The sequence below is a fragment of the Rhamphochromis sp. 'chilingali' genome, assembly GCF_963969265.1.
Source record: "Rhamphochromis sp. 'chilingali' genome assembly, chromosome: 20".
In the NCBI taxonomy this organism is placed as follows: Eukaryota; Metazoa; Chordata; class Actinopteri; order Cichliformes; family Cichlidae; genus Rhamphochromis; species Rhamphochromis sp. 'chilingali'.
This window is the reverse complement of record NC_137947.1, coordinates 20,601,965-20,614,320: the sequence shown is the minus strand read 5'-3', so window position 1 is coordinate 20,614,320 and position 12,356 is coordinate 20,601,965. Positions and strand designations below refer to the sequence as shown.

At 39.4% G+C, this 12,356-nt stretch overlaps 2 protein-coding genes across 2 annotated transcripts; one reads left to right on the top strand and one right to left on the bottom strand.

Moving 5' to 3' along the window:
- The first annotated feature begins 23 nt into the window (after positions 1–23).
- On the top strand, positions 24–4,397 carry bora (bora aurora kinase A activator). Its single transcript, XM_080869257.1, has 12 exons — positions 24–147; positions 419–573; positions 670–776; positions 930–975; positions 1,074–1,152; positions 1,281–1,325; positions 1,424–1,480; positions 1,587–1,855; positions 2,167–2,329; positions 2,777–3,339; positions 3,436–3,567; positions 3,843–4,397. The coding sequence occupies exons 2-12, from the start codon at positions 424–426 to the stop codon at positions 3,861–3,863; spliced, it is 1,632 nt and encodes a 543-aa protein (XP_080725383.1). The 5' UTR covers positions 24–147; positions 419–423; the 3' UTR covers positions 3,864–4,397.
- A 267-nt stretch (positions 4,398–4,664) lies between these two features.
- Positions 4,665–12,058, bottom strand: dis3 (DIS3 exosome endoribonuclease and 3'-5' exoribonuclease). The gene is made up of 21 exons (XM_080869255.1): positions 11,726–12,058; positions 10,750–10,907; positions 10,347–10,543; positions 10,150–10,223; positions 9,848–10,015; positions 9,532–9,693; positions 9,235–9,348; positions 8,945–9,082; positions 8,620–8,766; positions 8,369–8,485; positions 8,178–8,279; positions 7,320–7,384; positions 7,129–7,213; positions 6,844–6,971; positions 6,659–6,745; positions 6,369–6,525; positions 5,884–6,098; positions 5,571–5,739; positions 5,337–5,495; positions 5,116–5,238; positions 4,665–4,974 (listed from the first exon to the last, which is right to left on the bottom strand). The coding sequence occupies exons 1-21, from the start codon at positions 11,942–11,944 to the stop codon at positions 4,906–4,908; spliced, it is 2,853 nt and encodes a 950-aa protein (XP_080725381.1). The 5' UTR covers positions 11,945–12,058; the 3' UTR covers positions 4,665–4,905.
- Between the last annotated feature and the right edge of the window lie 298 nt (positions 12,059–12,356).

Genomic DNA, 12,356 nt, shown 5'->3' with positions numbered 1-12,356 from the left:
GGTTACGCGAGCTTCCTGCGACGATTCTATTGGCTAGCCTGCCTTGTGGGCGAAATTAAAAAAACGTTTGAACTGGTCTCTCTGCTGATTGTTTGCTGCTGGCTTTTCAATGAATATTGCTGTTAGAGTTCCGGCTCGTTCACAATTGTAAGTACCAACAGTTGTAAGGCAAACGTTATCTAGTTCTTGCGTAAATGTATAAATAACTTAGGGGTGAAGTGAAATGTGTGAAGCTAAATCCTCTTTTTAAAAGCTGCTTCCTTCGAAGGTTTGTTAACGCTATAGAAACAGAGGAAGTAATGTAGCCAACGTACTAGAGGTAGAACAAAACGGAAAATCTTACAACGAAATAATTTTAGTGTCTTTTTGTATTTGGATTGTCATTTATCGTCATCCCGACTTGGATATTTCTTGTCAGCTAAAATGGGGGACCATGCTCAGATCCAGATCACTCCAGAGACTCCAGGCAGGCCCTCCATTAGAAACCCCTTTGAAAGTCCAAACGACTATCACCATCTTCGCGAACCGCTGGTGCCAAGTCCATCTGTATTTAAGTCCCTACCTTGTAAAGCTGTAAGTTTTAAATTTACTTCATATCATCTACTCAACTCATTTACTCATGAGTGGATGTAGTCTCTTAATAATTTTAGACTTGTTTAATTTACCCAGACTCCACCTAAGTTTAACTGGTCTATTGATGAAATGGCCAGTCTCCTACCAGTGCACATAGACCCAGAGGAAATTCAGCGGCAATCTTTTTACCTCAGTCAGACAAGGTAAGTGATGTAATACGGCTGACACTGTGACAAATGTGAAATTCTTTGAGGAAGATCTGTATTGTTTTATCTTGTGATTTTAATACCTCCTCTATGTATTAAACCTGGGGAGCTTATTAAAGACTCTATCAAAGTGAGTGGTCTTTCTTTTAGGACGGATTCGGACATTGAGGAAAAACGTCAGAATGCTATTGAGCAGGTAACCAAATGTCATCTTTGCTAATGATACAGACTTTAGTGTACCCAGAATTTATAGATTCCCTTTGTACTGATGTCATTATCCTGTCTCCAATAAAGTTTTTCACCAAAGGAATAATTGTCCCTTCCCCCTGGGCTGCACCAGAGACCCGTAAAGTCCCTCAGATTTCTAAGAATAGTAAGTTGTCTTATCGTTTATGTTACTTCTTAATTCTTGTAGGTTTTGTATTTGTATTTATTCTGTTTTTATCCATAGATTTCTGTTAAACTCTGGTTTTGTAAAAACTTTTATTTTTAATGTTGAAGGTTCAATGTCTGCAATGATTGCAGAGGAGCCAGAAAAAATTTCAGGTCTGTTACTTTTTTTTTTTTTTTAACCTGTTTTGCCTTTTTTTTTCTTTTACCTACTTTTTATATATATACATAACTTTGTGTGTTTTGATCTACAGTTGGATGTCAGACAACCCTTACATTGCCTTTGGCTTTTGATTTGGAGAAAGTTCTAGGTAAACCTTGACTAAACACCAACAGGATCATAGTGAGAAAAAGAAAATCAAACAATCTGCTGTCAAGTCACTGTTTCTGTTTTTTGTTTTTGTTTTTTCCTCACAGGGGAATATTACCATTATGAAGAGGTGTGTGATCCAGTGCAGGAGAGTCTGAGCAGCTCCTCCTTGCGACGAAAACTATTCCTTGATGGCCAAAATAGTTATAGTGGCTCAGACAGCTCGAGCCCTCCAAGTCCAGAGAGAGGCAATGCCGGTCAGGAAAAGCCATCTCCCAAGAGAGGAGACTGCATTGAAGGTTCTGAGGGAGAAGCTGTATCTGCTATCTTTTCCTCCCCTTCGGCCTGTGGTGTGTCAGCTCCGACGCCTTCTACAGTGAGTAGAGGAGTGTAGAGATTTCATATACACAACCGTTACCCAAACGATTTATTTTAGGCATAAAATTCAAGAGAAAAAATGCATCTAGAGATCATATTTTGCTCAACGAATAATTTTAATAACAGGAAAATGAACATTGACACTGTTAGCCTTCACCCAGGCTTACATTAAATAGTTGCTGTTGATTTGTTTTTGTGTTTTTGCTGCCTTAAAGGATTGTGAGCCTACACAGGTTTTTATCTTCTTTGTTAAGCAGTTTACACGTAATGAAATGTGCTATATAAATAAAATTTCTATTGCTATTTTAGGGTCAGTTCTCTTCGAGTCCCATCCAGCACGGACGCTTCCGGGATTGTAGCCTTGGCAGCATCGACAGTCCTCTCTTCCGTGATAGGTCCTCTCCTGCTGGCCTCATCTCCCCCACAATTTCTCCTATTGTTGCACATGCAGAACGCACACCTGTTGGCTCAGGTACACAGTTGTAACTAAAACACTAGTTACACTTTGTAACTAAAATTTTAATATCCAAACAAATCAAAATTGGAGAAATATTGGCTAAGGCTACATCCACACTGACACGGTTTTGTATTTAGTGTGTCTGTGTGTGTCAACAGTTTTCATCCAGCTAGTAGTTTTAAATCTTCCTCTATAATACATAATCCTTTGAGTATGGTGGTGATGCCTCCATGTGTTTAGTTGGTGATATTATAAAATGCAGAATAAGTTGCATTGCAGCAAGAAGAACACCTATAATTTGGTCTTTACATTAAATTAGCAACTGGTAATCGAGGCAGATGTGTCTTTATCTTCTGAATGGGGTCGTGCTTCAGGAATGTTATGATCCAATAAAGAATATGTGACTGAGAAGACAAAATGTTGGTAAAAAGGCAAGTAATTGTTACTGTGTTCTTTCTTTAGCTGAGAGAAACCAGCCTAGCTGTTTGACCCCACGTGGTGCCCCCTTGGATATAGTCGCTTCCTGCAGTGAGAGTCCATTTGTTGAGGGTTGCTCTCCCATTCGTAGCTGCTCCCCACACCAGCTCCATTGCCACAATGAACCCCAGCGCATTTCTCGACCCAGGCCCAGACCTAGAGGCCGCTGCTGGACTTCCCCTCCCCTCATCTCACCGATCCTCAACCCTAAGCTCCCAGACAATGAGGTGGCTGAAGAACACCTCCCCTCTGCCACTCGCTCTTCTTTCCCCTCTATGGAATTAGATTCATCATCACCCCTGACACAAGACTCTCACCCCACCAACACTGAGAGGGTTGGCGTGGACCCAATGGAACCTGTGAAAATGGAGGAAGGCAAGGAGACAGAAATTGAACCGAGGCTCGAGTATGAGGAGGACGAAGGTGTGGGGCCTTCCGAGCAGCTGACCAGCTCTCGCATGGTTAATGCATCAGCAACAGAAAACTCTCATATGTTTGTGTCTCTCCTGGCAGAGGGAAGCAGCATACGCTACGATTCTAGCATGCAGGTTTGTAAAAAGAGCTTAATCCCAGCAAGGATAATTTCATATTGATGTTTTGGGTAACAGAATATTTCTGATTGACTGCTTTTTGCACGTGTTCAGGTGGACAGCGGTTATAACACTACCTCAGCAGTCAGTCTTATTGATGGCACCAACAAAGACTGTGACAAAGAATTCTTCAGTTCACACATGGCAGAAGACGCCTTCCAAGTCACTCGACACACTAAAGTAAAGGTACTGACTTTACACACAATCACAAGAATGTGGATATTCGAGTTTGTGCCTTTAAAACTATTAGTTATTATCCGCATTAAGTTTTGATGCTTTAAAAAAAAAAAATTGTTTAATAAAATTTAAGCAACTCTTCACTAAGAAAAACTCAAGATTAGACACTTTAAACAATGACCACATGTTCGTGTAACAGAAAACCCTGAAGTGTGCTCTAGTGTGTACATTGTATATCCTTACTTTCTTTTTCTTTCATTAAAACTAAGTTTCTTCTCTTTCAGGTGTTTTTTCCTCACCACTGAGGCAACTGATAGATGGATTGAAAGGGATTCTTCTTCTAGTGAAAGCATGTGCTTAATATGTTGCAATCAAATATAACAAGGTTTACACTATGTCTAAAGCATTTATGGTAAATATGTTTGGTTAGACTGAATTGTGTTAACTGTTAAATGAGGTATGAATACAACCATGGGGTTTCACAAGTTACCTGACTGGAAGCAGTTTCTTTAATCACAGGTTATCAAAGGGAAGTCTAATCCACAGACAGGTGTACTTTTGAAACCAGCATAAAACTATCAAGTCTGCATTCAACTTGCACAACGATAACCTTCCTGAAAGCTGTATTGATCCTAGCACCATTTTTGTTGTTTGGGGAGGTTTGTTTTCTTTTCATTTGGTGTTGGATGTACGTTGACTTTCTGGCGACATCAGATCTGAGCTGTATTTATGATTTTTATAAAACTTTTTTTATCATGTTGTTTTGATACTGAGTTGTTTTATATCACAGTCTGATGCACTGAATAATGTCACTAATGAATTAAAAGCTGACTGAGCCATTTCTTCGCTCTGTTTCTAATAGTTAAATTCAGTTTCTGGATTATTGTCACATTAAGTTGCGTTCAAGTTTGGTTTTTTTGACTGGCTTCAGGACACGTTGTTTTACGGACCTCTGCACAGGGTGTTTATTTGCTAATAATTTAAATCAACCCAAGGAATAAAAGTAAAACAAAACTGTAAACGGTGAAATCTTCCAATATTTTGGCTTATGACTCCATTCAAATCATGTTTGAAAATAATTCTGAGAAGTACATCAAAAACAATTATTTTAATAAAAAAAATTTTTTTTTTAATGACTATCATTAAAATACCTTTAATATATAAGACAGCTTACTCTTCCAACAAATGTTTTAAATCATAAGAGCAAAATTTTACTCATTAGAAAAGAGATTTTTTTTTTTTTTTTTTTTAAAAGCAAAATAAAACAACTAAACTTTATCAATACATCAAACAGTCCAAGCTGGAACATCATGTGGTTTAGGTGAAAACCGAGAGCTCCTTCCTGGGTCAGTGGTCCAATTTTTGTTTCTTGGCTGGTCTTTCGGTATCTGGGGCTGGGACACTCACACCAGGGATCTAAAATAAAACAAACTTTTATTTCTAGGGAAAAAACGAGCACATTTTCTTATCATGGTTGACTGAAATCTGTATCTTAATAGTATTCAATTTATTCTGAATACTTTTAACTGTTAAAAGTTCAGTTTTGGTCTTTCTTACCACTGGTTCAATCAAAGCCATGCGGATCTTCTGGTGCTGAATATTGGAGTCATCTAGGCTGATGGTGACCTTCACCTTGTCGAATATGTGGAACTTGTGCTGTTCTACAGACAGAGTGGGACCCTACACACGTGCAAAAAAACAAAAACCATGTTAAACCTTACTGACTTTCTATGCATAGCTGACTGCTTTTAAATTTAAAAAGAGAAAGGTGTTTATACCTCTTCCTCAAACACAATGTTTGGGGAAACCTTGTCTTTTGAGTCAAAGAACACAGTTCCCTCCAAGCCAAACTTTGGGATGAGTACGATGATTGCGTTCTTCCTCACAAACAGAACGAATCCTTCTTCATTAAGTATTCCTCGGCTCTTAAAAAACAACTGCAGGAAAAAAGGGGTTTTAATATGAAGCAAAGACAGCCAGTTCACACAGTTCAGATGCTGATATGCGTTTACCTGTGTGTGGAAGGCCACAGAAGCCCGCTGTGCATACTGAGACATTTTGTGTCTGTAGTTGAGGTTATTGCAGAGAGCTGACTGTTTATGCTTGTCCATTAAATCTGGGTAGGTGGTGTCTGCACCTATAGCCACTGCCAGCAGTCGGTGCACGATGATATCAGCGTACCTGAGCACAAGATAAAAACCATGAAACCGGATGACAAAAGAGTATATTAACAACTGATCCATAATCAATTGTGAACATCTCTTTGTTAGAAAAGCCTGACGTACACATATTTTGCCAAGATGTGTAGAACATCTGTTTTCATACCTCCTGATAGGGGACGTGAAGTGCGTATAAATGGGCGAGGCGAGACCATAATGATGGAAATCGCTGTCCATGCCAGAACAAAAATAGACGGCTTGCATCATGCAGCGAGTGGCCAGGATGCGCAGCAGCGTGTTAAAGTATGGGAATCCATCCACTTTGGCTGCATCAAGCGAGTCAGCCAGTGCCTTTGCTGAATCTGTGTGGATCTTGACCTCCTGATGGGAGATGGAAACAAAAATGTTGACACATTAAAATATTTTTCCTATTAAAAACGTAACCATATTTACTAGTTTTTCTACTTAATGTACTGCTGTGATTCAACTAGAAGCAGAGACTTATGCAGTTGCTTTCCAATGTGAGAGAAACCCACAAAACTATTTCAAATTAAAAATGCTCTTAGTCAGGATCTTGAATTAAAGCTGCTTTACTGACACAATGTTCTTCTTTCATAGCAGGAACTCACATGACTGTTTTCCTTTGCTCACCTTAGACTTTGCAGCTTTGATTAGGATGTCATAGTTAGACGGAGGTGGTGCTGGGTGTTTCCTCAGCAGAGCGCACTCTGAGAATTCATCGTAAATCTTCTGAGCAACTGAAATATTGGCCAGCAACATGAACTCTTCGACCATTGAGTTTGTCTCCCTAATGAACAGGAGATGATTTTATTTACACTCATTAAAAACACAGCATGACTCATACGCTGAAAAATATGAAGACAAAGAGGCTTCTGCAGAGAAATGGATTCTGCAGAGTGCTCCTTTTCAAAGTTACCTACATGAGTTCTTTGGTCTGAAGATCAATGGGGTCGTGAGTTTCACTGTCCATGTGAAAACGGACCTCTAAAGAGGACAGTGTCAGTGCCCTAAATGATATCAAAATGAGATTCATGTGAATTACAACAAGTCTAAATATCCAGCTTTTTGCCTTTGTTTTTTACTATTCTTTCACTTTGGTCTTTACCCTTTCTCTATCCTCTGCCTCTTGAGGATTTTAGCTAGTTTGTTCAGACCCCGTAGGCTTTTTGTTATATCGTCATTCTTGTTGGTGTCATCAATCCTCATCTGGGCCTCAGCATAGGTCAAAGATGCCTGGACCAAAACAAAGAAAATCATCAATAATAGTAATAATAAACCTTACTCAGAAACAAAATTATTGCATAAAATCTAACACAAAATGGTAACATTAAAAAAAAGGTATAAATTTAAAAAACAAAATGCTAACTGTCCGTGTGTGTTGGCACGATACCTTGGAGTTAATAACACTTTTTGTGAATCGAGTCTTTAGAATTTCAGCCTTGTGGTTTATTTCCCAGATACACGAAAAGGCGAGTCTGGTGAAAGCAAATAAAAGAACCAGAATTAGACACAAACAGTCTAAGTACATTCATTTTATTCATTTAATGGGAAAAGGCCGCGTGTATGTGTTTGTGTCACTACCTGTCCACATTGGACCGCAGAGAACAAAGATTGGAGCTGAGCAGTTCAGGAACCATGTCTATCCTCTGCGAGATAAAAAATTAAACACACTGTTAAAAATCAAACATGATCAGATGATTTCAATAAAATACAAATAAGAAGAAATTTGCTCATTTGCTTCTACTATTAGAGCCATTTCTAAGTGAAAGGGCCCTAATAAGCTTGTTTTCACAGTTTCCTGCAGTGTTGAGAAAAACACAGCACAGTGCAATGCAAGCATGAAGACCGGAGAGCAATCGCACAATCAAACTTTGAAATCAGCACGGTATTACGTACATTCGGTGTGACACATATTTATGTGACCAATAAAAATAGACCAAAAATGCAGAGTGACAGGGAGCAGGAGCTACATTCGACTTGGTAAAACAAAATCTGTGCACATGGAACGGATGAATGGAGGTCTGCAGGGATTTGGACTGGATTTTATGGATGAAAAAGGTGATGTATTATGGCATGTTCTGTGAGAAGTTCCAGTTGCACTACTAAATGTTATAAAATACTGACAAAAGCCAGCCCAGTCCCTTTGAGATCAACGCACTCTAAGATTTCTCCTGCACTGATAAAACTGCATCGCATTAGCTGACTTTTGTGACAAAACATTGAGATCGAAGAGGTTAAGGTGCTACAGAGAAAGTATATTTCACTTCTACTTCCTCCCAAAGTAAAAGAGTTTAACTTCAGTCCTAAATTGTTTCACCTGACTAATTAAAATAGTTGTCAGCAGAGTGCTTCCTTTTTCTCTTCTGTGGTACTGCTGTTGATATCGTGGTTTAAAACGCATCAATGAAGGATGCGAACATGCGAGGTGGACTTTCTTACTTTGCCACACAGGTACACTGTGGTGCCACGGTTGGCTGCCTCTTTGTCTAGAGCGTTGCCAGGTCTGATGAAGTGGCTGACATCAGCAATGTGGACGCCCACCTGTTGCAAACGAACATGGATAGTACATCAAAAGACTCGCATATACAGTTTTACAGACACAAGTACTTTTACTAATAGTGTATTTGTACCTCGAGGTTTCCATTTTCCAGCTCTCTACAGTGCAGAGCATCGTCTATATCTGTGCATCCTGGAGGGTCCACACTGCAAACTGTCAGAGGCCTCAGGTCCTCCCTTTTCATCATGTCCTGCACCACATACATTTACATTCATTTATGCACAATTGTATATGTGCATGCTGTCAAATTATAGGTTGATGGACCAACTGATGACTTAAATAATATACCTGTGCTCCATTTATCTTAAGGAAAAAAAATGTTACCTCTGGTGTGATGGCCCACGGCATCTTAGGGAGGAAACTGAGTACTGCCTGGGAGAAAGCCTGATGAGGGACATCATGCTCCAGTAGCAGCACCTCCTCTTCTGTGTCCTTCTCCCCTGCACCTCCCAAACTGCGTACAAAATGACCCTAAATAACAAAAATAACAATAATAAAATAGAATGTTTCCATGGACAAATTGGTATTCCTTGAATTTTATATTTTCCTGTAAATGTTGTGCTAATTTTTTATATTAAACTTAACATAGAAATGGTAAGTAGATATGCAGGTTCCAATTATTTGACAGTCTGAAGAGATTCCAACTCACATTTGGATATCTGGAGTCTTTGGGCCAGCCATCAATGGCCACCATGATCCTCTGGCCTGACAGTGTGGATGCCTGCCGCGTTTCAATGCGGATGCGTGGGATACGGCGGTCTGCTGGGGTGAAAAGATGCCGAGTGGACTGAAAGAACAGGAAAAGAATAGGGATTGTCAGTGCTGACAATAAGAGGAAGCACAAAACTATCTGTAACTACTAAGTTGTATTAATTTACGTCAAAGACGCATATCAATTTTGAGGAATGTTCCATATATTATTGAGCAGCTTTAACGTACCTCTTTGATTTGGGAAACATTCAGCATGCCACAGAATGGCCTCCAGTTTCTTTTGATGATCCCCACCACCTTGCCAGTGGGCTTCCTCGCTGCCTCGACTGCAGCTGTTCTCAACTGCTCAAACAACAAGGAGATAATTAATAACACTCTAAGACACCTTTATACATTCAAACATCTACACCAATACTTATTTTAAATTATATTCCAACTAAATTATAAGAAATAAAAAAAGCAAACAACTCAACTATAAGCAAATATACAGATTTATCTAATACCATCTTCTTCCATAAAACTTACTTTCCCCTCCTCTTCTTCAGCATCCTCATCATCCTTTGCGGTGCCTTCATCCTGAAGGACAACTGAGGACGGTGCCACCCACTCACTTCGCGGCAAAAGCTGCACAGCAACCACATCCTGATGCACTGCTCTGTTGAGGTTCTGAAGACCCTGGATGAGAACCTGTGAACAAATAAAAGGACCGTAGAGAGCTTTCAGCATGCTTTCACGATTATTTGCACAGAAAATTACAAACTTAGACTGTTCGACATGATCAACAGAACTATATATTCACAGACAGATGTACATGCACACAAACACACACACACACACACACCTCTGTGCTGTCTTCTCCCTCTCCCTGGACAAACACAGTTGCCTCCAAATAGTTGTCTCTGCTGGCCCTAAAGGTGCCTTGGAGGAAGGAGCTACTTTTAATTCCTGTTTGGATTCTGGATAGGGGAAGGTGCTCTGGAAATAACACTTTACTGCTAGTAATTTCATTCTGATGGAGGAGAGACAAAGAATACCAAAAAAAAAGAGGTTAGGTTAAAAAGAAAATGAGATATGTAAACAGGAGAAACAGATTCAAGTTCAGGTACAGACACCTGACTTTTGTATGTAACAATTTTAGCTTACCTTGTCATCACTGGACAAGGCCAGGCGATCCACAAGCTCAGGGTTTGCTATCAGACTCTTGACATATTCTTCACCTATAAAAAAATTAAAAAAGTATTCTTATTACAAACTGTTAAAGCTGATGTCATTTAAAATTAGATTAAATTTAAAAGAACATAGTTAGAAGGTCTTTTCTTGCTGAAAATGTGATACATTACATTTGTACACCAGCAGGCCGTTGTCCTGTGCTTTCTGCTTGTTCCCTTGATCATTGGTGAGGAGGACCACCTTGAGACCATCTGTGTCAGACTCAAATGTCTTCAGGTGCTGGCTGTACCATTTGACTGCTACACGAATTGCCCGGTCATTTCGGTCATTGGCACTCTCCCCTGGTTCACGTTCAATGAATGTATCTCTGGAAGAGCAGGAATTATAAGGATGGATAAAATAAGATATCGAGCTTCAAAGTAAAATACAGTTTCATGCCTTTTTAAAGTGATCTGATACCATGAAGAAGAAAAAGATCTTTCTACTTATTACTTTTGTGTGTGTTTATTTTTGACAATACTGTGAAATTTGGATGTCATTATGATGTTAAAAATGCCAACAGTGTTTCTCTACCTGTGGTGTTCATTGGTAAAAGTGTAGAAGCGTTTTTCTTTCTCGTGTATAATGTCCTTCAGGCGTTTGTAGACGGGTGCACTGCGGTGGCGCACCTCCTGCAGTACAGTTTGAAGGATAATCACATTGCAAATCACAGGATCTTCCAGTATATCGATCTGCAGGACAAAGTGTACACAAAGTGTTAGGGAATCAGGTGCAATGCTTAAAAGGAATCTTTCACCTAAATTGATGTCAGATATCTGTTCCAACTGGTTAATAAGAACTGGCCAAAAAACACTTTCTGAATATGGTCAGTCTTTTTTCTTGAATAATAGGCAAACAGTCACTACTGATCACTACTCAAGTCAGTAAAAACAAAAACAAAAAACCCCAACTTTTATTAAATTTGTATTGAATCTGTAATTGTTACTATATCTGCTGATCTCTCTGTTAGGTCACTTTTGAAAAAGATATATAGGTGTGTAAAAAGGAAAATATTGACATTGGCCAGAAAAAGTGTTATTTGTCAATAACATAAGTTTAATGGCCCCAGTTTGTGCTTTTTGTGTCTTCTTCTTGTGACTACTCCCCTTTAGGGCCCCCCAAAGCAGATCATCTCACCCTATCCTAGAACTGTCTGTTACATCCTTTGCAAGTCTTCCTTAATTCAATCCATGAAACTGCTCTGGCATATTCTCTTTTGTTGCTGCCTCGCCTCTCTAACTTTGTATGCAAACTGCTTAACCTGAACTGTCCTACTAATGTACTCGTTTCTAATCCTGTCCATTCTGGTCACTCGCATCTTCTACTATCTACTACCTCGAGCACAGCCATGATTTGTGCTTCTTCTATAGTATACTGTACTTTTAGGGGCATCATCGCAGTACTTGAGTCACAAACTTGCACTATGTGCCTAGGGAAGAGAAGTCAAAGCTTACACGTTTAGAATACCATATTCAATTGTTTGAAGAAATTTGATGTCACTTTTTACTACCTGATGAAGCACCACATTGGTGTCAGGGACCAGATAATGTGGATAGGAGCAGAGACTGCTCTCCATACACGCGTCTTTCTGCAGCACCGTGGACTCCTGTTTGCATTCAGTGCAAACTTCACTCCCGCACCAAATATCATCCCTCAGATAATGCTCACGCACTACCTTCATCACCCCACCCGACCGGGTCTTCTTAACGAAGGTTTTAGACTTCAACATAATGACGATAATAAACCGAAAACAGATAAAATTCAGATGTTTTCTGCTACCAACTGATGGTAAGCCTTCAACTCCCCATGTGTAAACTACCTCTTTGGCCCGACAAAACTTTCCAAAGGTTTTGAGAAAAACGCTGCGTCTAACTTTACGCGTTTTTGATCGTTTATATTCCCATTTATAATCTTCTGCATTTAGAAATCATGTCGAATAAGAAGCATGTTATGTCGAAAAACACAAAAGTATTTTTCAGCATTGTGTAAAATATTATACATGTTAAAAGTTAGTTTTGGCTGGCCATCTAATTGTTTGTTGAAAACAAATTCTTAAAGGAAGCAGTTGAATTATTTGTCGCTGTTGTTATTATAGCGACCCCCGTGTTAGGAGGGGGTACTGCACGACGGTATATCGTTAT

Excerpts from the sequence above, each read along its gene's own strand:
- bora (XM_080869257.1), top strand. The coding sequence starts at position 424 with ATGGGGGACCATGCTCAGATCCAGATCACTCCAGAGACTCCAGGCAGG. Across the intron at positions 574-669 it reads AGTCCCTACCTTGTAAAGCT|ACTCCACCTAAGTTTAACTG; the intron begins GTAAGTTTTAAA and ends TAATTTACCCAG. Across the intron at positions 1,326-1,423 it reads GGAGCCAGAAAAAATTTCAG|TTGGATGTCAGACAACCCTT; the intron begins GTCTGTTACTTT and ends TTTGATCTACAG.
- dis3 (XM_080869255.1), bottom strand. The coding sequence starts at position 11,944 with ATGTTGAAGTCTAAAACCTTCGTTAAGAAGACCCGGTCGGGTGGGGTG. Across the intron at positions 9,083-9,234 it reads ATGTTTCCCAAATCAAAGAG|TCCACTCGGCATCTTTTCAC; the intron begins GTACGTTAAAGC and ends CTGTTCTTTCAG. Across the intron at positions 6,099-6,368 it reads TCAAAGCTGCAAAGTCTAAG|GAGGTCAAGATCCACACAGA; the intron begins GTGAGCAAAGGA and ends ATCTCCCATCAG.